This window comes from Paramormyrops kingsleyae, chromosome 13 (genome assembly GCF_048594095.1).
Source record: "Paramormyrops kingsleyae isolate MSU_618 chromosome 13, PKINGS_0.4, whole genome shotgun sequence".
NCBI classification, from domain to species: Eukaryota; Metazoa; Chordata; class Actinopteri; order Osteoglossiformes; family Mormyridae; genus Paramormyrops; species Paramormyrops kingsleyae.
The window spans coordinates 8,584,294-8,610,798 of NC_132809.1; the positions used below are offsets into that span (position 1 = coordinate 8,584,294).

The window sequence follows — 26,505 nt, forward strand, 5'->3', positions numbered from 1 at the left end:
GCGATGGTGGTGCAGGAGGTAGTGCTACCGTTCGGCAACCGGAGGGTTGCAGGTTCGAGCCCCGGGTCCTCCTGACTCCATCGAAGTGTCCTTGAGCAAGACACTGAACCCCAAATTGCTCCCGGTGAGCTGGTTGGCGCCTTGCATGGCAGCCTCCGCCACCGGTGTGTGAATGTGAGTGTGGATGGGTGAATGTGAGGCATAACTGTAAAGCGCTTTGGTACTCGTAAGAGTAGTAAAAAGCGCTATATAAATGCAGTCCATTTACCATTTTACACCTCGAGGACGAGGATGCTTGAATCTCTGCATTGGGTCTACGTGTGTGGAGTTTGCATGTTCTCCACATGTCTTCGGGGGGGGGTTTCCCCCTATGGTCCAAAAAACATGCTAAGGTGAACTGGAAATACCAGGGGTATGAATGCTGTGTGCCCTGTGATGGTTTAGTGCCCAGAGGTTCGCGTGGGACTTTCATGGTCGTCAGGCTGCACAGCCAAGACGTTTGACCATGAACAAGTCACTGAGTTCCCACTTTGGCTGCTCAGCGTGCAGCGAGGGCTGTCATCTGGCCATGGAGGCTCTTGTTTACCCAGTGGGTTACACATCCGCTGCCTTAAACTTGCCGTGTTCCGTAAGCGTCGCAAGAATGAGGAAGGAGAACAGCTGCAGTCGCAGAAGTGTTTGCTGAGATGGCAGCCAGCAACTGTGACTAGCGCAGCACAACGTGCAATTACCAAGTGCTGCTTTAATTGGGGCACAGGTTTTAAGGTAGCCCCCTAATTGCTATTTCAGCTGTTTTGTAGTAGTGCCCTAAATATTTCACTTCATACCACTAAAGGCATATATACCCACTTACTGGGAAAGTCTACTGGAATCTCATAATGCAGTGGTTTGCGTCTGGCAAGATGGTGGTCAAACTATTTGGCTGTGTATTTAGAATTCAACAAACTGAATTAAATTGAACAGCTTGAGACCGGGGCGGCTTGTGGCTCAGTGTGTAGTACCGTTTGTTCAAGGGTTGGTGGTCTGAATCACACCCCCCTCAGTCTGTGTGGAGTCTGCATGGCTTTTTCCATGACTTCCTCTGTACACTCTGGTGTCCTGCAGCCAGAGAGATGCAGTTCAGTGAATTTGTGCACTTATGTGGCCTATGAGAGAAGGGCATCCCTACCTTGTGCCCCATGCTGCCCGGAATAGACTACACACTCCCCCACCCCCAACCACGACCAAGATACACGGTTAGAGAGTAGATGGATTGATTCATCAGCATGTGAGCAGTGGTAGTTATGCTCACTTTTTACCAAATTATTTTACCAGATATCAAATAATTATCTGCATGGTGTTCAGGATTAAACACCTGTAGATGTAAAACTATTTAATTTGCTCTAACTTTTATATTTTAAAGGTTACCTTATTTAAATATAGTAGCTGTAAGAATTATCCAAATATATCTCCAAATTGTTTTTCTAATGTTATGCACACAGCTGTTCAAAGTCACATTTTCATTGTTCAAAAACAGTTTGTGTGACCAGTGAAAATGCTGAGATTGTCTGACCCAATGACCCGGACCGGCTAAACTGTTCAGCGATGGGTGTATAGATAGTCTACTTGTGCCCAGAACTTGGGAAACTCCTTCAGGACTGTTGGAGAAGCATTCCAGGTGGCTACATCTGGAAGCTGGTTGAAAGAATGCTGAGAGTCTATGATGCTGTCATCATAGCAAAAGGAGACTATTTTGAAGGGTCTCAAATTTGAGAGGTTTGAGATGTTGAACACTTCCCTTGGTTGTTGCGATTTGTGATATGCATTACTTCATTGCCTCGAGGCCTGTAAATTTACTGTAAGGTGAATAACAGCTAAAATACAGACAAATGCATTAAAAGCAGGTGTTTCCAGGCCTTTGATTGGTACAGTATGATGTGACCCAAAAGTAAACGCAGCTAAAAAAGCAGTTCTGTCTTTTATTTGATGTCCCCCGATATTAAGGGTCTGCTGCTGGGCATTTGGGGCATAGTGCAGTAGGGGATGGAGTGGGGAGTATCGAGCAAAGAGCTCCCTACTGACGGGTGGGTTCTGGGCTTCAAATTAAGCAGCGCTGTGGCTGTGTATGGGTGTACAAGCTGCTCCGTTACCCGCTAGCCATTTTACTGCGCATGACAGGCAGCCCTCATTTGTGCCAAAATATGTATAACATAGACCAGTGCTTCTCAAAGCAGTCCTAGGGACGCTCAGACATTTTTGCTCCCACCCAGGTCACAGCCAATCACAAATACCGAATACCTGGTACAGTCTGAGTCTGGTTCCTTCCAAGCTTTCTTCCTTCTAGGGAGTTTTTCTTTGACGCTCACCTCTGGCTTGCTCACTGGGCAGGGATAATGTAAAATGCTTTGAGAAAATGTAATGTTGTGAAAATGTGCTAAAATAAAATTGATACAGATGTGATTGTTAAGCTGGGAGGGAGCAAAAATGTGGACTGTCTAGGGGTACCCAAGGACTGGTTTGAGAAACACTGACTTAGACGAATGAGCTGCAGGGGGCACCGGCATAAGAAAAGCCTAGCCTGATAGTGTGCTCTCCCTATCCACACGCAGTTGGCTCCGACCCAGAGTTTGCCCGCTACGTGGCGGGGGTGAACCAGGCCATACAGCAGAAACGGCAAGCCCAGCACATCCGTCGCCCGAGCAACGCCCACGGCAACTGGCCAGGCTCCGACGAGGCCCACGGTGGCTGGGCCCCTGCAGAATACTACACTGAACGGTGAGCTCACGCTTACACTGGCACCCACCCCACAGCAGGTGGTGCTGTGTGAAGCTAATCTGTATGCTTATTTTTGGTAAATATATGGTACCGTCTGTGTGGAACGAGCAGATTTGTTCTGGTTCATGTTCAGCTGTGCCTCTGAGAATGGTTTATTCAGAGCTCCTGTCTGAATAGGGAAGCTATGAACAGCGGCTGGACAGCCAATCAGGGAGACTCGGCCAGCTCCAGCGACGAGACGTCCTCTGCCAATGGGGACAGCCTGTTCTCCATGTTTTCTGGGCCTGACCTCGTAGCGGCGGTCAAGCAGAGAAGGTAGAGTGGAGGGAGTTACTCTTCCCAGCGCAGCGTCCTGCTGTGATTCTGCCGTTTTCCTTTTGGCTTGTTTATGCAGGTGACTCGATATGGGCCCAGATGAGCTGACTGTAGTCCAGATAACATGAAAGAATGTCAGAGAGCTGTTTGCGCTGCGCAGTGATTTGTCCCCTCCATCCCTGTCTATAGAAAACACAGCTGCGGGGAGCAGGATGTGTGCACCCCCTCCCCGGCCCTGCACCACCCAGCTGAAGACAGCAGTCAGGTGAGAGTGAGGCACAGCGTTTCGTCTGTAGGGGTGTCTGCATCGGGGTTGCCTCTCTCACTGTGTCCCCCCCCCTTTCCATCACTCTGCAGGACAGTAAGATGAAGACGTGGCCACCGAAAGCCCCCTGGCAGCACCCTTCGCATCACACCAACACCCTGCCCAGCACGCGCTCCTCCCTATACTCCATGCCCGTGCCCAACAGCCAGTGGGCCGACTCAATGCAGGTGCTGCAGTCCACCGTGTGGTCGGCACCCGGCGGCTGCTCCCCCTCCTCCGGCTTCCCTTATGGCCGCCAGCAGGCCCAGCAGCCGCAGACAACGCAGTCCGGCATGCAGCAGCAGCAGCAGCAGCAGGCTCCCCAGCACAAACCGCCCAGCAAATCGTTTAAGCCCTTTTCCCAGAAACAGGAGCACAGGCCCTCGTACCTGCACCAGTACTGAGCCCAGGCCGGCCAAGGCGGGGGCGGGCGGTGCGGGGCCGGGGCGAAGTACCCACAGAATGCAACGGCAAGCCAGGAACCCAGATGTGCTGCTTGGAGATTCAGCAGCTCCACATGTGCTGTGATGGTGCTGGTGACATGAGACGGGAGCTGTGTACATAGGCCTGTCACATAATAGCCCTGCGATAGTGTGCCATGAGCATCCATTTGCTGTGCCCCCCCCCCCCCATCCTCGAATGTAACGCTACCGACTTGAGCCACAGGTGTGACAGCAGCTTAGTTCCATGGCCGTCCCTTGCTTTCGATTCGCCTCCATGCTTCGTTTAGCCAGGCTTCGGCCCTGCACTGCGATATAATGCGTGACGGTTAGGCTGTCACTGCCGTGTGAGGTAAGCCAGGCTGCAGCACATGTATGCTCTTCAATAGCTTGTAAATTATTCAGACCGAAGTATATAATTGACTTGCATTTGTATTACAGGAAAGGCTTTGAGCGGGCTCAGCAAAAATATAACCATTCGCTGCAGTTTGTGTAAATTGCAGAGGTGTCAATTGAAAGAGATGCACTACCTTTTTTCTTTTCTTTTTCCAACTAACACTGAGTTAAGACACAACAAGCAGTAACTATGTGCCATGTTAGTGTTTATACGTTTACAGCCTGAACGTCTTTCTGAAGGTGACTGGTCTTGCAGTTGGAGGCGGAGTTGATGATGATGAAGATGATGATGATGATCACAGTGAAGAAAATATGGGAAATTAGTATACAATAGGCAACTAATCTTAAGAGTTCATCTTTTTGTTATTTTCAGATTGACAAGCTTGTTTTTAAATGGCAGTTCTATTTGAAAAAAATAAATCATATTTTCATTTAAATACAATATTTTCTTGTACAAAAGTATGACAGTATTAATCTTATTTTTGTATTTTCTTAAATGTTGTACGATTTATATGTGCTTCAGAAATCCCCCACATAAAAAGCACATTTTCTTAATCATATATAAACGTGACCCAATGTTATTCCATTATATACACTAAACATATTATCACGAAAGAAGGGTGTGTCTGTTTTGCCCTTATCTCTTCTGTTTGTGTGGCAGTGGGTGGTATTAAATGCCCTGAATGTTTTTGCAGATGCCCATATTGCCTGTATTTGCTGTCATTCTTTCTGACAACTGCAATGCGTATGTTTATATAGGTTTCAGTGGTGAATGTTTGCATTCACGTATATGAAGTATGCGCATGTATAATTTTTTTTGTGATATAATTCATAAACAGCCTTTAACTATAGGCATTTGTCAAACATGATGCATCTACCAGAAAGGAAGATGTTGAATAGAAAATAGACTCCTTGCCTTGCTGATTCTTGCCTCGTTATGGAAGTTAATCATTTGAAAAAGAAATTTTTGACCCTTTTTGGTGTTCAGTTATGATATTGGGCTTCTGTGGTAACCTATCCTCGTAAAATACGCACAGGTGACTTTGAGGTCGTGTGTTTGTTTCAGCAATCCCAGAATGTCGTCTTTGGTAAATTATCCAATCGGTTAAATGTTAAAAATTTTAAGAGGGATGTCCAGCTGAAATGATCCAAGGCAAGATGGTTTGCATGATTAGGGTATGGCCTTAGCCAAGCTCAGCGCACACTCCAGCCATGCTCATGACACTAGGTGCTGTGAACATCACGCTGGTCAGCTTCGTCTCCTCACACTCGGCTTCTTAGCTGTTGCCCATGGTGTTTTTTTTTTTTGTTTCTTTTTTTTCCTGGTCAAGTGCCGATGGTTTGTGATACGGCTCAGGCTTCCATGCGCTAGACGCACCAGTTTGTGCTAAGTTTTAGAGACTGAACCTGTACTTTTTGTATTTTACCTTTGGAAAGTGTTTAAGTTTAAAGAAAATCTGCTTTATTACAGATTTAACATTTAACAATAAAATGGCTTTGGAAATTTCTCTAATATGCTCCTACCACTTTAATGCTTGTGGCCGTTTTCATGATGTAGTGTCGCAGGCATCCTGGGAACAAACCATGTTGACACTGATTCTGAATTGCAACTACACCCCCTGCAGTTGAGAAGTGTAAACGTCTCCTCGAGCCCATTTGCCACAGTGCACGCGGAGTTCATTACCTTTCATCATGGTCTCTGCACAACCTGCGAATCTTAAGTACAAATTTGGCCCAAGAAGACCATTGTGCTGTTTCATGTGTAACATTTATATGTGCAGTTCATACGTTTTGGAAATGGTATTCAGAGTTTTAAATGTATATGAGACCTGGTCCAGAGCTGGGTGCTGGTTAAGGGATTTCCTAATATATCTATATTTGGAAGAGTTCAAGTGTTCAGCTAGTGTGTTTACTCCTGATTTTATGAGCAGGGATCATGATTTCGATTGATGCCCTGCACATGATTTTTTCTCAATAGAAGCCTTAGTCCTCATGCAAGATAAAAAGTCACCTGGCAGAAAGTCACCTGACAAGTTCTAGACTTAACCCCATCAAGGTTTTCTGCTTTTTATCATGAATTGTTGCCCCCCCCCCTCCTCCAACATCACACCATTCTGAATGTTTTAGCTGTGGGTCGCTATTCTTGTTGGCTATGCAATGAATGCCATTACTAAAAATAAACACCCATGTTTTTCCAGACCCACGTCATTGTAAATAGTTATACGGCTCATTCTGTAACTGCCAAGTCAAGCACAAGTGTACAACCCCAAGTGCAAAGGTAATGAAGGGGGAAAGAAAACTGGATATTGAACAACTTTTTATTCTTTTTTTTTTTGAGTAAAAACCCCAGTCCGCTGAGGCACACTGGAAGTACACCATGCTGTTAAATTGCTTGAGTTGTGGAACAGCATCTGCTCCATTATTCCAGAGGTTAGGAGTGACTGACCTGTCAACCGTCACAGGATAACGCATGGGAACTATGTACAGATCTCAGGTTCAGCATGGGACAATTCAGTAACTTACAATTATTGCAAAACAATCCAGCGTCTGCCTCGTTTCCCCCAAGTTCTTCAGGGTCATGATTTTGTGGCTTTTTCCATTAGCTGCCCTAACCTCACCCACAGGTCCACCCTATTGTAGTGCTTTAAAAAAAAAAACTTGGATCTGTCAATTCATTCCAACTTCAGTATTTTATATAAGCCATTGGCCACAATAATGAACCACTCCTTGATTCCCCACTGAAACTATTTGAAAATACCTCGCTTTCACCATCTTTGGATCCCTTTAATACACCAGACCTTGAAGCTCTGTTTACGTGTCTACAGCACTTAACAGGTTGCAAAAAAAGTAGTAATATTGGGCAAGTGAATTCTTTATAAATTCTAAAATGAAAATAAACTGAAGATATTTAACTCAATATTATGGAAAATACATAAGACTGAACAAGATCACAAGACAACCAATGCTTCTTCTGCCAAAATGTTCAACTTCTAATGCAGGCAGCCAAATGACGTCGATAAAGAGCTATCCAGTCTTATAGTGGATGCTGGGCACACCTATGCAAAAAGTGATCACCTGTACTCACTAAACACCTGTCATATGGGGAATCAAACCCAAAAACACACCTCTAATATCAAACATTACAATGGAAAGCTTTACATGTTGAAAGCGAGGTTTAACTATAGCTCAAGACTCATCCGCACAGGATGTCAGTCAGCTCAGAAAAGCAAATCATGTCATCTCAGGATGGAAGTTAAAGTCACTTTCCTGAAGGGTTCAGTCTGAACATTAACATAGAACAGCTACTCAATGCTACTCAGTCACTGGGTAACAGCTGGGCAACACGTCCAATCAGTGTTTACATTCAATTTAGAAAAGTCTGCTGTTAAAAGCATGAACCAACTTCAACACAGTATCTGTGATAGTCACAATATACAGAACATTTGTTCATAACACTTATTAAAAAGGCCTCTATCCTTAAGATGGCCAATTTTGATATCGCTGTTTTGGCAGAACTGAAATGATCTCACATGGAAGCATTTCTGAGCTTTTTCTGGCCTCACCAGCCTGTGTGGATGGATCTTGAGGAAAATCAGCAGTTTACCAATATTAACATATTGCAAGCCAAAGTAAAGGGGGACAATGCAGAAATCTCCACCGGCAGCTCGATGATAGTCTCGCAGCAGGAAGTGTACTGTTCACTGTGCACACCACGTCCAAATAATTTACCCAGGGATACCGAAGCCAGATGTCAGACATGAAAGGGCAGTAAACTCTAGAAGTGGCTGGTAGATTTAACAACAGTCTATCATGTCAGTGGAATAAGAAAACACAAAGACCTGCAACTGTGACCCCAATGGCTATATACAGGAATTTGGTGCTCCTAAGGTTACATTATAGGATATATCCAAAAAAAAAAAAAAAGCTATTTCAGTGATCAGTACTCTCACAGCATCGGCGGGTCTCTGCATACATTTTTACACGCAACAGAACATTATCAAATACGATTTAGTAAGAAAAGCTCATTGATGCAAAAATACTGAAGTCCCACTGAAGTATGGTATTTATACACAAGTTCTCATCCATCATTATTCCAAATAAAGCAAAACATTTTCAAAGATAGCATTTTTAGAAATGTAAAAGAAACTGCATTTACACTCTGAAGTTAAGCAGTCTACTCCAGTGCTGGTGACAGATATGCAGCAAATGCATTTCTTCATTCTTCTTGTCAAAGGAAAAACGGACCATTGAAGAGCTACATTTCATTTTGTGTTTGTCTCCCAGGATCACTATGCAGCCACTTTATTGTCCTTCTGGGGGGAGGAAAACACCAAGATTAACAGCACATAGGATAACAGCACATAGGATAACAGCACTACAGACCGATGTCAGCTTAAGGGTCGCGAACACATACCCTGTACTCGAAATCCGAGAATTCCCTGCCGCCACGGCCGCCTCTGAAGCTGCCGCGAAATCCAGCACCGCCGCGCGGAGGCCCAAAGGACCCTCTGCTGGCGGCACGGCCCCGGCCCCCCCGGAACCCACCGCCCCCCCGGCCTCTGTAGCCCCCACGGCCACGATTCTGCCTCAGCGGGATGCCAAAGGTCTCGGCATTCATCCTCCGCTCCTCCGCCCAGGTCTGCCTCCGCTCCCTGACGATACAGGAATACATGGGTTACCTCAGGGTGCCCCCTGCGGGTGCCCCGCAGACACGGCACTGCCCTGATGGAGCTCCCGCACCTTCAGCCAGCATCAAGGGCCTGAACAACTTGTGTCACATCACGAAACAAGAAGTGTAGAAATCAGACTAACCTCTGAAAGCCTGACACTCCAGATTTTTCAGATGCTTTCCTACAGAGAATAGATTATTAAAAGACAATTTCTATACATTTACCGACTGCTGTGAAGCTACATGCAGCCCGGGCATCTTGTCAAAGACAGACCCTACAGGTTATTCCAAGCACATTAAACAAGCTCCTCCCGCTCATTCTGCCCACGTTCGAAGAACCAGGTATATCCCGCGTACCTGGAGTCGTCACAGGAGATGTTGTCGAAGAAGGATTTGGATTTGTCATAGTAGCAGTTAGGACCCAGAGGGTCCTCTTCTTCAGCATTGCCTTCGCTGTTCTGTGTCTCCACCCCCGAGTCACCCTTATCCTCTCCATTCACTGCCTTCTCTGGCTTCTCATCTGCACGGGGGAACAGTGCCCAGTTGGTTAACATTCAAAATGCATGCAGTAGACCCCCTTAAGTCTTCAGGCACACACTCCCGCGGCATCCCCCTCCCCAGCAGTGCCATAACGGCATCCTGTAACAGCGCATTATGTAATAATGCAACATTATGTAATAAATGTAAAATCACACGACGTCACTACATAATGCACTGTCACACACCGCGTAACATCGCATTATGCAATAACGCCACATTGACAAAACGTTACAAATGTATAGACATTTTATATTGCAAAATTACCGTATTATCATTATCGTCATCATAATTTAATTTGTTACATTCTGTCAAGTTATTACACAACACGTTGTTACACATCCCTACATAGTTTTTGGGAATCACCTTTGAGTTTCAGTTTGCTCTGGAACTCTCGGTCAATCTCTTCCTTGTTGAACTGAGCGTTGGCACTCTCAAAGTCAAAGTCCTTCTCAAACTTCATGGGCCCGTCCCGACGCACTGAAAAGCGCCCTCTCCCGCGGTGGCCCCCACCTCGTCCCCGGCGGGCAACAGGAGGCCCAGCTGTGGGTGCATATGGTTTGCTTAGTTGCTTCAGCCAACGCTAAGACACCCAGCTTGTTTTGCCAGTGCCTACACCATAACAAAAAGCTGGTCACAGAACCAGAAAAATGACAGCAACAACTCTGAGCTTTCGCATAAAAGAACAGGTGTGATTAGCGGGGGCATCAATTGAGAAACACAGGAAAAGTTATCACTTGCTTAACGAGAACTTAGAGCGCGTCGCTGCACATGCCAGGAAGGATCCATACCAGTGTGCCTCATGGCAGCCTCCCTGTTGTCACCACGGCCTTGCTCCGAGTCCTGTCTGGATACCTTCTGACTGTCTGGGCCTGTGGAAATGCTGTGCTTTACTGCATGCTCATAGCAACACTTAGCACCAAGCAACATTTAAAGCTAAAAATGATTTAAACTAAGAATACCTAACTCCTGTACAAAGATGCTAGCTCCATGCTAATGTTACACATCTAGTTAGAGGCTGCCAAGTGCCTTAAAAGAGCCGTTATGCACTGACCCAGATCTCACCTGGCAGGTCTGTGAAAGACTGGGAATGACTAGCAGCAGGGACTCTATCTACAGTGGTCTCTGTGGCAGCAGTGTGCAGTGCTGACCAGGGCCAGCCGGAAGGCTCACCCCTCTTCTGCTCCTGGTTATCCGGGGGCTTCTGGTTGCCTATAACCACTGGCCGAGCAGGTGCTGGGCTCCTGCGTCCAACGGGCAAAGCGGGGGCTGCAGGGGCACCCGCCTGGACAGCCTGCTCCAGGGTCGGGCTCTTTCTCAGAGTGGTGAGCTGGGGGCTGGAGCGACCTGCAGGACCGGGGAGCACCTTAAAGTACTGCTTCTCAAACCGGTCCTCGGGGCCATCAGACAATCCACGTTTTTGCAATAATGGACCGTGTGGCAGGGAGGGAGCAAAAACATGGACCGTGTGGCAGGGAGGGAGCAAAAACATGGACCGTGTGGCAGGGAGGGAGCAAAAACATGGACCGTGTGGCAGGGAGGGAGCAAAAACATGGACCGTGTGGCTGGGAGGGAGCGAAAACATGGACCGTGTGGCAGGGAGGGAGCAAAAACATGGACCGTGTGGCAGGGAGGGAGCAAAAACATCGACTGTCTGAGGATCCCCAAAGACTGGATTGAGAAACACTGCCTTAAAGGGCCTGTATGTCAAAACCAAAACAGGGCCAACTATACTACTAACAGGTACTTAACTGAGGTTTACAACGGAAGCATTTCGTGGGGCCTGAATATAATATTTCGGCAGCTCTGATCATAACAAATAAAGAATCTGTCATCAAAAGGAAACCATCACGCACCCTGTTCCTCAGAACATCTGCCTCCAGCATGCAGAAAAGCATGCCCTCCTTGGGGCACCACGGGGGTTCAAAAATAAGCAGATGCAGGGTCCCGTTTCCCCCCACTGTTAGACAGTTAGTATGTATCAGGCTCCTCATTTGAGCGTGATTACTTGCTGGACTATGTAATACAAGTGTACCTTCCATCACCGCCTGATTGTTAAAAAGAGGTTCTCCTGTGAGTGTGTGTCCTCTGGCAGCAAGGGGTTATGCCAAGTTAACGCTGCCTAGCAGAGGAAGACATCAAACAAACTGGCTTTCCGAGGCCGTTACCTTCCATTATGGCTGTATTCAGAGTGCGTGTGTCGGGGGGAAAGGACGACGAGAGGGTACTGCTCAAGGACATGGGTGCAGGGGGACTAATGCCACTACCAAAGGGGGACACTGAACTTCCTGTATGGGAAGGAACAATATATTTATAGGATTGGCCATGGCAATGCTGCAGAGGGAATCAGACTTCCTTCTCATGCTTCGTCTTCACGTGGACAACACATCCGCAATAGTGAAGATTACTTATACATGGAATCTCTTTCTATCCCTTCAGGTCAAAGCATGCTGCACTTAATTTCCAGATTCCTACTCATTCTGATAGAAAACATTTAAGAACAGAGGGATTACAAAAGTGAATTCTTTCTTTACATGGGATGGAACGGGTGTTATGCTACAAACACTGAATTTTTGAAAACTAGGTTCTTCAGTTTGACAACTAAGCAAACCATTGATACTTCAGTAAACCAAAATTAAACAAGTATTTGCGAGGACACTAAAAAAAACACATAAGGAAGACAACCAATGTAATGAGGGAGAAAACAAGCAGAACCAATGCAGATCAATAACGCCAACACCCACCTATACCGACAGCTCCAAACTGCTGGGCCACGATGGGGCTGGGATTAAACTGGTTGTATGGGGGGACTGGGGGTCGGTTAAATGGGCTGTAGGAACCAACAGATTGGAAGGATGCTGCGGCTGTGCTGGTTCCAACTGAAGACTGAAAGCAGAGAGAGAAAAGACACAGATTAAACATATTTATACCAAAGACAGGGAATCAAGCAAACCACAACCCAGGAAAATAACCAGTTCAGAGTATGGTTTTTGACTGTGGCGTTTACAACTGATATACTACAGCTATAAACAAAGTATGGAAATTTCCTAGTATAACAATCAAATGCCATCCCCAGTCACACCCACCAACAAGCCCACCTGGACGATTGCGGGATCCTGAGGAAGAGAGCATGTGGGTTTAGGGGGCTCACAAACAGTGAGGTCTTTGATATCACTCCCCCGGAAGATGATGTACTCAAAGACCTCATCGCGTGGTGCGATTGGTCTGTCAGTGGGCCGATCCTCTGTACCAAAGGAACGCACTAGAGTGGGAAGAGCAGAAGTGGAGGAAACCCTTTAGAATTTGGTGCTAATCTTGAAACACTCTTTTTATTGGGTGAACAAAATCTTTGTGAAGAAACCAATGCAAGATCCAATATAAACCTCCAAAACACATCCAGCAGAGAAACAGAAATGGAAATGCGGTTGCATGTGCATCAATTAGACCACATGTGGAGGTTCCTTACTGACTGGAAAACACGACCAATGAACACTGTAAACACCCATTCTGCTTAAAATTAACTTCATATTCCATTTTGTAGTCGAACTCATTTACATACGGCCGCACAATTATAACCATCCATCTTTGATTTAAAATCAATAACAAAGGTTATGGGAAGACTTACAGATCAGACATGAGCTGAACAAAAAGAAAAAATCGAACAAATCAAAGTTTTAAAAACAGATTTTAGGATTTCCTTAACGTAACCCATACAGCATAAAACTACAGAATACTTAAAACGGACTTTGACATGCTTCGGGTTATATTCGTAATGGGAATTAGGTGATCCGTTAAGTTTGGATTGCAGGGTGCCGGTACGACACACTGCCGCTTGTACATCAAGCCACGTGAGTCACAGAGATGATGTTACTCCCGAAAATGTAAATGCGCACATCAGAAATGCAGCAGGCGAGATAGGGCAGACCGCCAATTTCTGCGCATCTACAATCGGCAGCGGGACTGACTCAAGCGAACAAACAAAGTAAACATTATCCAAGAAAAAACACACTGGAAATCAAACACAAATGCAAATTAACGCTATAAAGAACCTACCGCAGACATAATCGCCCACCCGACCACGCAAACATGGCAAGTTACATCCAGTTACATCTCGCTCAGCAGTCCGGCGTTCACGTAACTACTCAAATTGCGCATTTGTAAATTCAGATAAAACCTTACAGACACGATCGCGGTGCAAATCTGTTAACTTTAAATGAGAAGTGATACAAAATCATTACACTTCGGCACATTTAAAACTAGCCATTCATGAAACATTTACAATGCTTCGGCTTTGCGCTCAATAGTTTAAATGTTTCAAAGGCTTCTGTTCTAGAAACCGCTTCGACCGTCCCTGTGGGGAGTTAACGTGGCTGTCTACTTCGGCAACGTTAGCTTGCGCAAAACGCTATGATACACCGCAATAACCAATGAAATTAAGAACCAACTTAACAACTCAACCACTTAACTTGGGACATATAAACGAAAAAAATGCCGACGAGCGAGAATCACTAACTTTTGCTGCGCGAGCCAGACCTTAAGGCTTAAGCGGCAATGCAACGCAAGCTATTAGCCCGCTAGCTAAAAGATCAGAGATTTAATTCGTTGCATGTACTCAACTGCGGTTATCGATATTTTAGCACAGTAACACTAAGATCAATATTCCTTTTACGGTATTACCTTTGGCGAGTGCGACAGTCGAGTTTTCGGTATCAATAGTGTATAATATTCCTTCGTAGCGAATCTCGGCCTTCGAGATGAGGCTGATCTTGCTGCCGATGTAAGGAGTACCCCCACTCATGATGCCTTCGTCTGCAGCAAACGCACTAGAAATATAATTAAAACAGATCCCTTATGCTAATATCCAATGATAATCTTCTATGAATCTTTCTTGCTTTCCTTAGCTTTCTCGGCCTCCGGTCCTTTCTCTTCCCTTGGAACGGCTGCTACAACAACATGGCCGTCGTCATTTTCAGTGCGTTCCAATTGCCGTCTGAACTCGGTTTCCGAGTACTGAGGCCGGAAATGACGGCATGCGCGCTCGCGCTTTTTCACAGCTGGGGGTAGCAATACAGGTGTCGTATGCACAATTTCCGAAAACTCAACAAATTAGCAATATGTCAACATAAATATTATATACAGCGTTGTATGTAGTTTTATATATTCACAAATTTTTGTATAAAGAATTAATTAGGGAGCGAGAACATTTTTGATCAGTCGATCCGTGATTTTTACTAGTCATGATGGAGCACCAAGTGACTGAGAAAGTGGAGTTTGTAATAAAAGCGAATGTAGGCTTCGGCAATAAATCTCTAAATAAATTTTTCACTACAATTTACAACTGGGTCCTGTGGCGTTTTTACGTGTGAGAAAATGTTATCCTTTTCTGGTATTTTGTCTCAACCATAAGATTAACTTTATTGATCCCATGGAGAATTTCTGGTGCATACAGTAGCGAGAACATAGTTTTGTTTGTTTTTATCTATAGTGTTTTTGACTGCTGTTCGATATTTGTTTTATTGGTAATAAATATAAGCAATCATACATTTGTTTTTATCTGGGTTGGTTTTCGTGCATTCAGCATGAAATTAAACAGGACACAGAGCGCTTACAAAGCATATTGTAATTGCCTTTACAGAATTTAGGTTTAAATAAAAGTGGCAACGCGTCATGTCTATTCTCCAACAAAGCTGCCAATTTATATACGTAAAACAACGTTAAAATGGATTCATCCAGCCGCAGCCCCTACACCCCTTCCGAATACCCCTGTAAGTAAAGCAAATCGTGAAGCAGAGAATGAATTTTGGTGCTCTGACGTCAGATTCATTCCCACAATGCCCAGCAACACGCATGCGTACACAGTACGTGAATATTTGGACAGCGTTCTGGAGATCAAAGATGGCGGGCGCCTCCGACCCTCTGGAAGATATGCTCTTCTCCGAGGTGGACGAAAAAGCTGTAAGCGACTTAGTGGGTTCCCTGGAGTCGCAGCTTGTCGGCCAAAGCAATCCAGCCGCTCCCCATACTGATACTAGGAGTGCTGGGTCTACAGGCGCTGCTAATCACCACTTAGGAAGAGCGCTACCTGCCCAAGTGGGCACTACATTAGAACAGCAACAACAAGGACAACATAAAGCTGGGGTAAACCAGGAGCCCAACTCAAAAGAAATTAGCAGCGAAAAGACACCGTGTTCGGTTAATTCCATTCAGCCTTTCGAAGAAGCCTCCATCACTTCTGGGACCGGGGTGAACGTCAGTAGCGGCTTGCAATCACATGGAGCATCTAATATCACAACACTGTCTGCATCTGCTCTGGTAACTTTGCCACCTCCACTGGCCAGCCTAAACCCTGCCAACAGAGGTACTGCTCTGGGGTCAGCTGGGGCAACAGCCGTGACTACTGAGACTGATCCTCTGAAAAATCATCTCACTCCAACGATAAGGACTGCTCACACGGGAATGCAGAGTTTGAACGGCAACGGCGGAGCGGTAACGTTAGTGAGCACTCCTGCAAACACTGCTGTCACTGCCAGTGTTGCGTCTTTTCCGCGCGGAGCCGGAGCGGCGCCTTTGGCGAACAGCGCGAGCCCGGCGGCCAGTTCGAGTCTGACAGCAGCGCCAAACACGACCACGGCACCCGATGCCTCCGCATCGCAGAGCGCCGTTACGCTGGCTGGCCGGGGGACACCCACCATTGCCCTGCAGAGGCTGCCCAGTCACATCATGGCCAGCATCGCTCAGAATGGAAATGGCACGACAGTTTCGGCCCTGGTCCAGCAGAGCCCGCGGACAGTGCCACCCGCCGCCGTCACGGAGGTAGTTAACGACGGCAAGAGCGCAGAAGCCGGCGAGAACAAGTCGGACACTACAGAACAGTCAAAAATGATCATGCCGAGCCCGCCCGTCGTGGTCAATTCATCTGTGAACACAGTAGTGTCTCCTGTTCCCGCTGTTAACCCCACGACCAGCCACCAGCAGAGTCCCGTGGCCAACTCGGTGCCGGCGGTCAGTAGTCCGGCAACTCTAACGGCTGTGGGCAAACCAACGCTAAATATAGCGGCGCAACCGGCTGCTACTACGGTAGGAATGATAAGGCCTGGGACCCCTGCTCCGTCGCCCGCCATGGCCACCCCGACACAGCCCCAGCAACTTCGCGCCGCTCAAAGGATCGTCGCGCCGCAGTTGATCGTCCGACACCCCCAGCAGCCCACCACCATTCAGCTGCCGCCGGGTTTCACAATCCCCCAAGGTGAGCAAAAACTCCCTCTACTCCACAGATATCTCTGGGATTTTATTCTAGCGTGATCTTTTCTTTTTTTTACCATTACAGTTTGTAAATCTCAGTTGACTACTGAGTTCCGCCAAAATAAATTGACGTAACCTTAGTGAGTAGTAGCAGACCAGGGGATTCCCGCATGGGCTCTGGTTTGGTAGCTTAACAGCTCGATCCCGAAGTTAAAAACGCAGCCCCAGGCATGGTGCGAAACTGGTTTGTTACTATTGGGATTATGGGTTGTGAACCTGTCTCGTTAACAAAAGGGACCGTGGGGTCAGGCACACCGAAGTCATGTTTTAGCTAATCTGGTTAAGAGGTTTAAGTCACTTCCATGTAAAAGAAATAACGTGCAATGTAGTGTGGAAAATCTGCCTAATTGCATTATGCGATGTGAGCCAATTTTTTTATATATATATTTCCCACAGATAAGGTGACTGTCTCACATTGCAGATTGTCACAATTGTGGTCGCTGATCTGTTGTTTATCAGTATTGATTCAGTCAGTGTCAGCAGCTGATAACAAACAGAGGTGCTCGAAATTTTTTCTATCACTAATCAGTTTACCTAAAATCCTCTCTTTCAGTCTTTTATCCCTTTCAGCGTTTCTAACATAACTATAGTTAACCAGTCACCTTATCCCAGCCTGATAATGGCATACAGAGCACATGATATCATTTCACCTGTCCTTTTTACACATGGTGGGGCTCAACCCTGCTATTGGTTATTAGCGGTACTACCACCCAGAAATCCACAGATTCCCCCCCCCCCCCCCAGTTTATGACAGCCTCTTTCCGTGGTACTCACTGTGCAAAATGTGTGGAGCTGTCCACTGAGGTGGCTCGTGCCCAAAGAGCCGAGAGATGTCAGCTATTACCAGAGATGAAATCAATGCATGAATTACTGTATTATGCTGCTGCTACATCATTTCTCTGTTGGTCCATCTGTCTTGATACTGCCTATCCCATACAGGATTGCAAAGTATATGGTTTGTAAACTTTAAGTTGCTATGGTGTTGTAAAATTAAATGTACCTACAAACACACTCCTAATGACAGTTACTGGTGATGTATTGGACCCTCCCAGCATTGTTTTAATTAATACCTGCATCACCTTGGTGATAAGACACTGGTGATAAGTGGCTGCTTCTGATTAACTGTTGCCCTCTGTCCTGAAGGGGGCAGTGTAGTTAAGAAGCTAAGAATGTTATCTTTCTTTAAAGATGCCTCTAGTTGTTCAAACTAAAATTTGTATGTTCTTGGATGGTAAGTGAGCTTTATCTGTGTGTATTTTTGTGTGTAAGTCTGCATGTATTGGAATAAGTTGCATCAGTACCTCAGCGGCACGCTGGAACTTTTCTGCTTTTGAACACGCGTTCATGGATTGTCCGCTGTCACTTCTTATTGGTAATCGGGTGTAGTAGTTCCACTAAGCCAGAAGGGCCCAAGACGAGCTGCTGAATATAAAAGGAATCTGGTAGGGTGTGCGTGTCTGGAGTATTAGACGTAAGCATAAAAGTAAGAAAGGCACCCATTGAAAAGCAGTAATCTAGCAGACGGGTTCTCAAAGTCCAGATCAAACCATGACCTAATCCAGACCTAGCCGATAATGCACCTTATGAATCAATATGGTTAACATAAAAAGGCTTAATGTGGTTTGAAGTGAAAAATACGGCGTAGAACCACTACATTTCTAAATTTTGCACAAACATAACTCGTCAAAATGTGTAATGACAGTTAGTCGAAACGATCAGAGAGTGTTAAACCAGTCTTTACGTTAAGTTTCCACTATTGTTATATATTGATGTCTGTATCGAAAAGTTACTGTTAACTCATTAAAGTTCATGAAATGTTTTTTGGCATTGAAAATCATTCCAGACCTCTGACTTTGACCTTCAACAAAAATCTGAGGTGGACCTTTGATCAAAAAGTTTGAGAACCCCTGATATAGTACAAACAGTCTTACGTCTTCAGTTTTATTGCTCTGTTGTGTTATAAAGCCTGGAGATATTTCATTGAATATGCAGAAATTTTGCTTATACATGCTACAGCTTTTTAATTCATGCATGGTTGTGTTTTTGTAACATTTTTTTTAATGTCACCGATGTTCGTGTCTGGATGTGTGTTTAGGTGTTTCGTCATGTTAAAAGTACACCAGTGACAGTGTGGATGAGTGTGATCCCATCTTCTCAGAGTGTGCTTTTTAAAACCAAGCTTGTCCCAAGGCTGTGGGATTATTTGGTTGAGCAATTGATTGGATTTTTGTATGTAGTCTTAATGCTGGCTAACCTGTGCTGAGTCACACTTAGCTGTGCTCCTAGCTGTTATCATGACTAATAAATACATTATAATTGCGATTGTTTTTGGCACATGAATATGATTGAAAGCACATGGTCTTTGCAAACGTGACCTGAATGCGCAGTTGTCAGGGGAATGTCTCAGCGCCGCTGCTGAAAGGGGCGAGCGCTATGTCTGGACCATGTGATTTTGGATGAGGTCTCTGGGGCTCCCCCGGTGGCCCTCGGTGGGCATCTGTTTGGTGGGCAAATAACAGAAAATAATCATCATTTGGCAAGTATTGCCTGTGCGTGGAGCAAGGCAGCGCACGGTGCGGCCCGGCCCAGCCCGGCAGTGTGGGCCGTGAATCCTGTCAGAGCAGCGCCGGTTAATGTGCTGTATGCTTCTTGTTTGGAGTGGCCTGTCAGCTTTGGTATCCTCCTCGCCTCTCGTATTAATGTGAAGCTTATTTGTTTCCCCTTCCCTCCATTTGGATGGTTTTAAAGTGCTCTGTAATACATTTCTTAAACACTGATTTAAGTATGTATACTGTTTAAGGAAAAAACATGTTCAAATAGCTGACAAGTGTTTTCCCTATTAGGTGGGGCATTGTTGCCACTTGCTAGCAGGCTGACGGTGATTTTGGGGGCAAAATATCTTGCTTATGTCTCGGCTCTTCCTGCTGGTTGCTGTCTGACTGTGTTTGCACCTGGAGTTGTGGTTGCCGAGGCCCAAAACAGCTGTAAACCCCTGGCGCCGTTCCTGCTTACACATAGTTATCGTTGCCAGTGAAATAATCCCTAATTACACCAGTGGTTCCCCATGGTGCACTGTTGCACGTTTTAGGAATATTGTTTAAGCAACCCATTTTTTTAAAAGTCATCCTGAAGGAATTAGAAAGTTCTGCATGGGGCTTAACTGTCAATGACCTCGCAAGGTTTGGGAAAGCCGATAGACCTTATAACAAACAAGTGGTAACAATGTAAAATGTTTAGAAGCTGCTGAAAGTTGTGGTGTAAATCTGGGCAGTTACTAAATGATTTCACTTGTTTTTGCGTTAGAAAAACTGTTCTCCTCCAAAACAAGGCAGGATAATAGGCATTAGCATAACTGTTTATGGTGTTTCTGAGTGTGGATGCACAGCTGATATAGCTTTATGTAAAACTCATCCCTTTTTCATTCCCCTATCTTCATTGCAGCGTTTTTAAGGCAGTGCAAGCTAGGATTCCCCAGTGGGAAATGGGTGTTGGAAATGGAGGCTCTTTTATTTGCGCAGCTCAGTGTTGATGGTCCCTGTCGCCGAATGGCGACGCAGTTGCTTTTTACTATCGCTATGTCTAACTACCGACGTATGAAAAGTAAAAGTTCAGACTGTCTGACTTTTAGACTTCATTCCAGTGAGCCAAACGGCTCCGTGTGACACAGTAATGTGGAGGATGTTGGGATTCCATTCAGCACCATTATTTAGAATGATGTGAAATACTGACAGATCTGATCAGCTGCTGTGGTGTTGGGTTAACACCCTGGACAGCGAATTCCACTGGTAAACCTGCAGTCACAGGTGCAAATAACGGGCAGGTCCACCAAAAATCCAGTTCAGAAGCACGTATTTCCAGCTGATGATTGATGCTCCTTCTGGCCGCCGAAGCTCTGAGATCTGTGACAGCATGTGATCACAGCATGTCAGCAGCCTTTTGAACGCCAGGCAGCCCTGGCTTGCTCGTGAGCTGCAGTTCTTTCTCCATCAGAGCACATCATTTCTTCCATACATATTCCTCAGGTGCCGCCTGTGCTTTTGGAGGTTACCCGTCTTTGATCATGCCGTGACTCTTCTGACGGGTCCTGCTTTGACTCTTCTCTTTGTCCTAGGCATGGTGTTGGTGCGTACTGAGATGGGGCAGCTGGTGATGGTTCCTCAGCAGGCTCTGGCTCAAGCTCAGGCCCAGGCCCAGGCCCAGGCTCAGGCTCAGGCTCAGGCTCAAGCCCAAGCTCAGGGTCAGGCTCACAACAGTATCTCTCCTCGACCTGTGACCCCCACGACTGCAACGACCTTCAGAGTGGCCACCACACAGGTATGCCCTGCCGTGCCCCTGCTTTACCTCTGGGTCCCAGCAGATGGAGCATCTTTCTGCTCAGCATCATAGTATCTAAGTAACTGGTGTAACATGACTACACTCGACTACACTTCAAAAAAATGCTTATTTGTAGTCTCTTTGTCAAAATTTTAATACACTGTTCTACTACAGTCAAACAGCTATTAAGAGTTTTTAGCTAACATGTCCAGTACTTCACTTTTTCCCTCAAACTTCCCCCCCCCCCTCCATAATTTATAAGCCAAATCTGCAGTGTCTTTAGGAGGGAGTTCTGATGCACTCCTTTCCTTCACCCCTGCTTCTTTTGTGGCTCCCGGTTCCCTGGTGGTCGGGGTTCTGTAACCCCGATTCTCGTCTGGCTGCCCTGGCCGCCCCTGCCTGTGATGTGCAAAGATGATGTGATCAGCTTCCATTCTCACATAGCCCTTTATCTGTGACAATCTTTGACGAAGCCTGGGTTGAGGTCCAGTCATGTGTTCTTTTGCCTTCAGGTGGTCAAATTTTGTCCTCTCATTGCCAGATTAATCAGAAATTGGTATTTTATTGTTTTATTTCACCCAGTTTATATTTTACTTCACATTTTGTTTTTTGTGTTTGTTTGTTTTTTTTAAACATGAGTAAAATTGCTTTTTGTGAACAGTATTTGAATTGGCTCTTTTTGAGGGAGAAGCCTTCGGCCCCTTGGCCACTCTGCGAGTCCTAGAGCTGCAAAGTTGTTTTTAAACTCCCTAGTATAAACCTTGGTGTTGATACTCTGAATTGTAATGTTCTCGCTCGCTCTCTCTCTCTCTCTCTCTCTCTCTCTCTCTCTCTCATTCTCTCTCTTTAACTGGAAATACTGGCAAAGTGGCCTAATTCCCAAGGACAAACTAAAGAATAGGACTTTCAGGGCTAGTCAGTCAGAAATTCATCTGTCTATGTGTAATTAAATTACGACCCGATTCACCCGATTTTCATTATCATCTAGGCCGCGCTTTTATTTCCTGTTAAATAAAGGGCATTTTCTCTGTCACGGGAGCTACTCGCTCCATCCAAATGGTTTCCAGAGGGCAGGGCTTCAGTGGGCCTCCTTCTGGGGAGTTTCTGCCCCCTTAGAGGAGAGGGACACCCCCACTGCATTTAACACTCATAGCACACTCTGCCAGGGGCTCGATAAGTGGTGTACGGGTCGTTTCAGATGGGAGATTAAGTGAGCGTCAGGTTGGGAACCGGGTGAAATCCAGGCTGCATAAGAGAGCCACGTCTCCATAGCAGGCATTCCCTGCTGGGCCCCCCCCCCTGCACTTTTTTTCTGTGCACATTCCAAACAACTTGCAGTGCCCCCCCCCCCCCCCCAACCGTGATGTTTTGGATACTTTAACAGAACAGTATTGCTATTTATAATTTTGCAAAATCAGATGAGCACAAATGTAAGTCTCAGTGTTAATGAAGTCCATGCGGAAGCCAGTCTTTTTGTGAGCAGCAGAGTTGTTGCTGCTCCAAGCTTTGTGTGCCCTGATCAGCCGCCCCAGAGTGACATAGGCTTCACCTCTGCCCCCCCTTCCAGCATGTAAGTGATCTGTCACTTTTCTATCAGGATCCACAGTAGTTCTCTGTATAATCATCAGGCAGAGAGAGCTGTCAGGTTAAAGGTTGGGTAGATCCATGTGTGCATTGAGGTACAAAGACACTGTCAAACATAAGTACCTTCCTCTCTGGAAGTGCTGCCGAACATCTAAGTATGGGGGGGAGCTCTTATACTAGCTAGTTACCTAAGCTAGCAGCATTCAGGCAGCTGGTGAGCTGGAGGGAAGCATTACCTTGAGAGTACATGCCTCCCCCTAGTGGTGTGACTCATCGCTCACATCAGCTCCACCTGAGAGGCTTACCTGAAGTTAGCGGCAGTGGGATTCCCATGCAACTGTGCTTCTTCCCGGCGTCACAGTCCCCTGCTTCGAGATGATCATTATGTACTAATTAGTGGTAAAATTTCGGTTATCCAGTGTGGAGCGAAGACCATGTTAGTCCCAGTTTGCAGTTTAACACATGAAAACCTCAGATCGCTGAGTACCTCCGGGTCTCTAATTCTCCCAAGCTTGAAGTTTACAGCCTCACAGGTTCTGTGTCTTGCTGTGCCAAGTGCAATTTTTGGCGTACTCCTGTTTTGCCCACTAGAGGGCAGCAGACTGGCTTTTTTTCATACTAATCCAGAATGTGGTCCAGGGATGTGCTAGGGAAAGCAGAGAGCCTTTACATGTCTCTGTGTTGACTCTTTGCCATGCAGGGTACCATGGCAAACAAATCACCTTTGTCTTTTATAGCTCCCGAAGAGCTCATTAAATCAGGCTCTTTCTGTGTGTACGCTTTTGTCCCTGTTAACAGCCTGCCTCTACAGTTCTCATGTTGCATCTCTTCTGTGTAATACAGGTTGGGTATAATACAGAGCTACGATGTAATGCAGCACAAAGGCAGCACCGTTCGTTATTTCGACGACCTGTTTAGTCAACATGGACAGTAGTGCTGACCGTCCTGCTGTCAGACAGAAGAGTAAAAGTAGTACAGACTGCACAAAACAGGCATGGTTACCCCCGTCCCCTTCGGGTGCCAAAGCTTGGCTTTAGTTTGATTTTGTGCAGCCCAGCTTTGTGGGAAATTCCTAACAGTGAGATTCAGTGAGCCTTGGTGCCCTGTGTTGTCACAGTAACGTCACCCCTTTGTCACACAGGTGCTGGAGGCCACCTGCATGCCCCATTGGGCACGTCCCTAGGGCCCCGACATTCTCTCTGCTCTTTAGGCCTCTCACACGACTCTCTTGAGCAAGCGGGTGTGCTGCCATGGAGAGAGGGAGAGCGTCTTGCGGTTTCCCTGCTCTCCCCCCTCCCCCTGTCCCCCCCATAAAGACCTTTAACACATGATTTTTTTCTGTTGGGGAAAGCTAATGGGGCGCTAGCTGCTGACGAAGGACCCAGTTGCGACTTGGTGTGTGTACCTAGCGGCCTGTGCCCGGCCTGGCTCCTGCCCCTGCTGTCCCCTCTCCTCCTCCTTTATCGCTCCTCCCCCTGCTGTCCCCTCTCCTCCTCATTGATCGCTCCTCCCCCTGCTGTCCCCTCTCCTCCTCCTTTATCGCTCCTCCCCCTGCTGTCCTCTCTCCTCCTCATTGATCGCTCCTCCCCCTGCTGTCCTCTCTCCTCCTCATTGATCGCTCCTCCCCCTGCTGTACCCTCTCCTCCTCCTTTATCGCTCCTCCCCCTGCTGTCCCCTCTCCTCCTCCTTTATCGCTCCTCCCCCTGCTGTCCCCTCTCCTCCTCATTGATTGCTCCTCCCCCTGCTGTCCCCTCTCCTCCTCATTGATCGCTCCTCCCCCTGCTGTCCCCTCTCCTCCTCCTTTATCGCTCCTCCCCCTGCTGTCCCCTCTCCTCCTCCTTTATCGCTCCTCCCCCTGCTGTCCTCTCTCCTCCTCATTGATCGCTCCTCCCCCTGCTGTCCTCTCTCCTCCTCATTGATCGCTCCTCCCCCTGCTGTCCCCTCTCCTCCTCCTTTATCGCTCCTCCCCCTGCTGTCCCCTCTCCTCCTCCTTTATCGCTCCTCCCCCTGCTGTCCCCTCTCCTCCTCATTGATCGCTCCTCCCCCTGCTGTCCCCTCTCCTCCTCATTGATCGCTCCTCCCCCTGCTGTCCTCTCTCCTCCTCATTTATCGCTCCTCCCCCTGCTGTCCCCTCTCCTCCTCATTGATCGCTCCTCCCCTTGCTGTCCCCTCTCCTCCTCCTTTATCGCTCCCCCCTGCTGTCCCCTCTCCTTCTCATTGATCGCTCCTCCCCCTGCTGTCCCCTCTCCTCCTCCTTTATCGCTCCTCCCCCTGCTGTCCCCTCTCCTCCTCCTTTATCGCTCCTCCCCCTGCTGTCCCCTCTCCTCCTCCTTTATCGCTCCTCCCCCTGCTGTCCCCTCTCCTCCTCATTGATCGCTCCTCCCCCTGCTGTCCCCTCTCCTCCTCATTGATCGCTCCTCCCCCTGCTGTCCCCTCTCCTCCTCCTTTATCGCTCCTCCCCCTGCTGTCCTCTCTCCTCCTCATTTATCGCTCCTCCCCCTGCTGTCCCCTCTCCTCCTCATTGATCGCTCCTCCCCCTGCTGTCCCCTCTCCTCCTCATTGATCGCTCCTCCCCCTGCTGTCCCCTCTCCTCCTCCTATCTCGCTCCTCCCCCTCCATCCTGCCCCTCTCTACCACTGTCCCCTGCTGCCCCCCCAACATCCACTAATTACTCCCCCACTCTCTGTCCCAAAATTACTACACAAAAACATCGGACTGGGCAGATACCAGAAGCGCAGTCTTTAGAAGCACAGGGTTATAGTGCCAGTTGGAGCAGTCTTGTCATTCCTCAGGGAAATTTCCAGTCTATGTATCAGTACCTGTCTCTCTATCCATCTTTTTTGAGGAATAGACAGAGCGAGACATTAGCCTGTTTATCTTTCTGTGAGAAAGTCTGTAGGTACAGACCTGTCACGGGAGAATTGCAATGAGATGTGATGTGTATGAGACGGCTGTGATGTGTATGAGACGGCTGTGATGTGTATGAGGCTTCAGACTCCGGTTAATCCCTGCTTTCATTACAGACTGGCATGTCATTCTGGTGGTGGCATCGGCACTTGCTCAGGGTGTTCGCTGCTTGGTTTTCTCCATAGCTTCCTGTCCCGAAAGCCTAACCTCTTTGGCATCTCTGTCCACTCCCCGCTCTTCCAGAAGGCGACCGTGACTGCTGGCCCTTCGGCGGCCACCGTGACCGTGACGACTCCGCAGCAGCCCACCACCGTCATTGCAGGAGGGCAGACCGTTGCGCAGGCCCAGCCGCAGCCTGCCGTGCAGCCGGCACCACCTGCGCAGACTGGCTCCCTGGCTGTCCCTGTAAGCTCAGCCGCGGGGGCTCTGGTGGTGTCCCAGGTCTATGGGCCCTGTGCTGTTCTCTCTCTCTCTCTCTCTCTCTCTATGTCTCTCTCTCTCTATGTCTCTCTCTCTCTCTCTCTCTCTCTCTCTATGTCTCTCTCTCTCTCTATGTCTCTCTCTTTCTCTTTCTCTCTCTGTCTGTCTCTCGGTCTCTCTCACACAAACCCACAGAAGATCCACCATCTTTCACCTCATTGATTCAAGTCACACTGCTACTCTTGACACCTCCGAAAGTACCCATGTGACACGATGTTGATACATCGTCGTGGCAACCTGTGGCAGGCACTGGCATCCCCAATGCTGTTGTAACAGTGGCCAGTGCCAGACCTTCTGCTGAAATCTAGTTGACTGTAAACATGCCCCCTGGACTCTAGGAGATGCAGGAAAATGTGAAGAAGTGCAAGAACTTCCTGGCCACACTGATCAAGCTGGCATCCCACAACTCACCGTCTCCGGAAACCTCCCGGAATGTCAAAGCGCTGGTCCAGGATCTTCTGGTGAGTCCAGATCCTGAGTCACATCATCCCTCATTAGTAGAG

At 47.2% G+C, this 26,505-nt stretch overlaps 3 protein-coding genes across 8 annotated transcripts in view; 2 read left to right on the forward strand and 1 right to left on the reverse strand.

Moving 5' to 3' along the window:
- LOC111848213 (granule associated Rac and RHOG effector protein 1-like) overlaps window positions 1-5,722 on the forward strand; it is a 34,476-nt gene extending 28,754 nt beyond the window's left edge. For both annotated transcript variants that reach the window (XM_023820044.2, XM_023820045.2), the window contains exons 11-14: window positions 2,589-2,754; window positions 2,932-3,069; window positions 3,259-3,334; window positions 3,427-5,722. In XM_023820044.2, coding sequence (XP_023675812.2) covers window positions 2,589-2,754; window positions 2,932-3,069; window positions 3,259-3,334; window positions 3,427-3,777 — 731 coding nt within the window. In that variant the 3' untranslated portion in view covers window positions 3,778-5,722. The remainder of the gene's footprint in view (window positions 1-2,588; window positions 2,755-2,931; window positions 3,070-3,258; window positions 3,335-3,426) is intronic.
- Window positions 5,723-6,513: 791 nt separating this feature from the next.
- On the reverse strand, window positions 6,514-14,437 carry LOC111848221 (LSM14A mRNA processing body assembly factor). 5 transcript variants are annotated; one of them, XM_072698123.1, is made up of 11 exons: window positions 14,093-14,437; window positions 12,514-12,677; window positions 12,160-12,301; window positions 11,584-11,703; window positions 10,481-10,762; window positions 10,207-10,287; window positions 9,782-9,958; window positions 9,236-9,398; window positions 9,022-9,060; window positions 8,624-8,861; window positions 6,514-8,519 (listed from the first exon to the last, which is right to left on the reverse strand). In XM_072698123.1, the coding sequence occupies exons 1-11, from the start codon at window positions 14,211-14,213 to the stop codon at window positions 8,499-8,501; spliced, it is 1,548 nt and encodes a 515-aa protein (XP_072554224.1). In that variant the 5' UTR covers window positions 14,214-14,437; the 3' UTR covers window positions 6,514-8,498. The 5 variants fall into 5 exon arrangements, with proteins under 5 accessions (XP_072554224.1, XP_072554223.1, XP_072554225.1 ...); XM_072698122.1 differs by having other exon boundaries at window positions 6,514-8,522; window positions 14,093-14,436; XM_072698124.1 differs by having other exon boundaries at window positions 6,514-8,522; window positions 10,589-10,762; window positions 14,093-14,434.
- Window positions 14,438-15,264: 827 nt separating this feature from the next.
- The window catches only part of LOC111848232 (transcription initiation factor TFIID subunit 4-like), a 52,554-nt gene continuing 41,313 nt past the window's right edge, over window positions 15,265-26,505 (forward strand). The window contains exons 1-4 of the mRNA XM_072698125.1: window positions 15,265-16,661; window positions 20,829-21,031; window positions 25,766-25,927; window positions 26,341-26,463. Coding sequence (XP_072554226.1) covers window positions 15,311-16,661; window positions 20,829-21,031; window positions 25,766-25,927; window positions 26,341-26,463 — 1,839 coding nt within the window. The 5' untranslated portion in view covers window positions 15,265-15,310. The remainder of the gene's footprint in view (window positions 16,662-20,828; window positions 21,032-25,765; window positions 25,928-26,340; window positions 26,464-26,505) is intronic.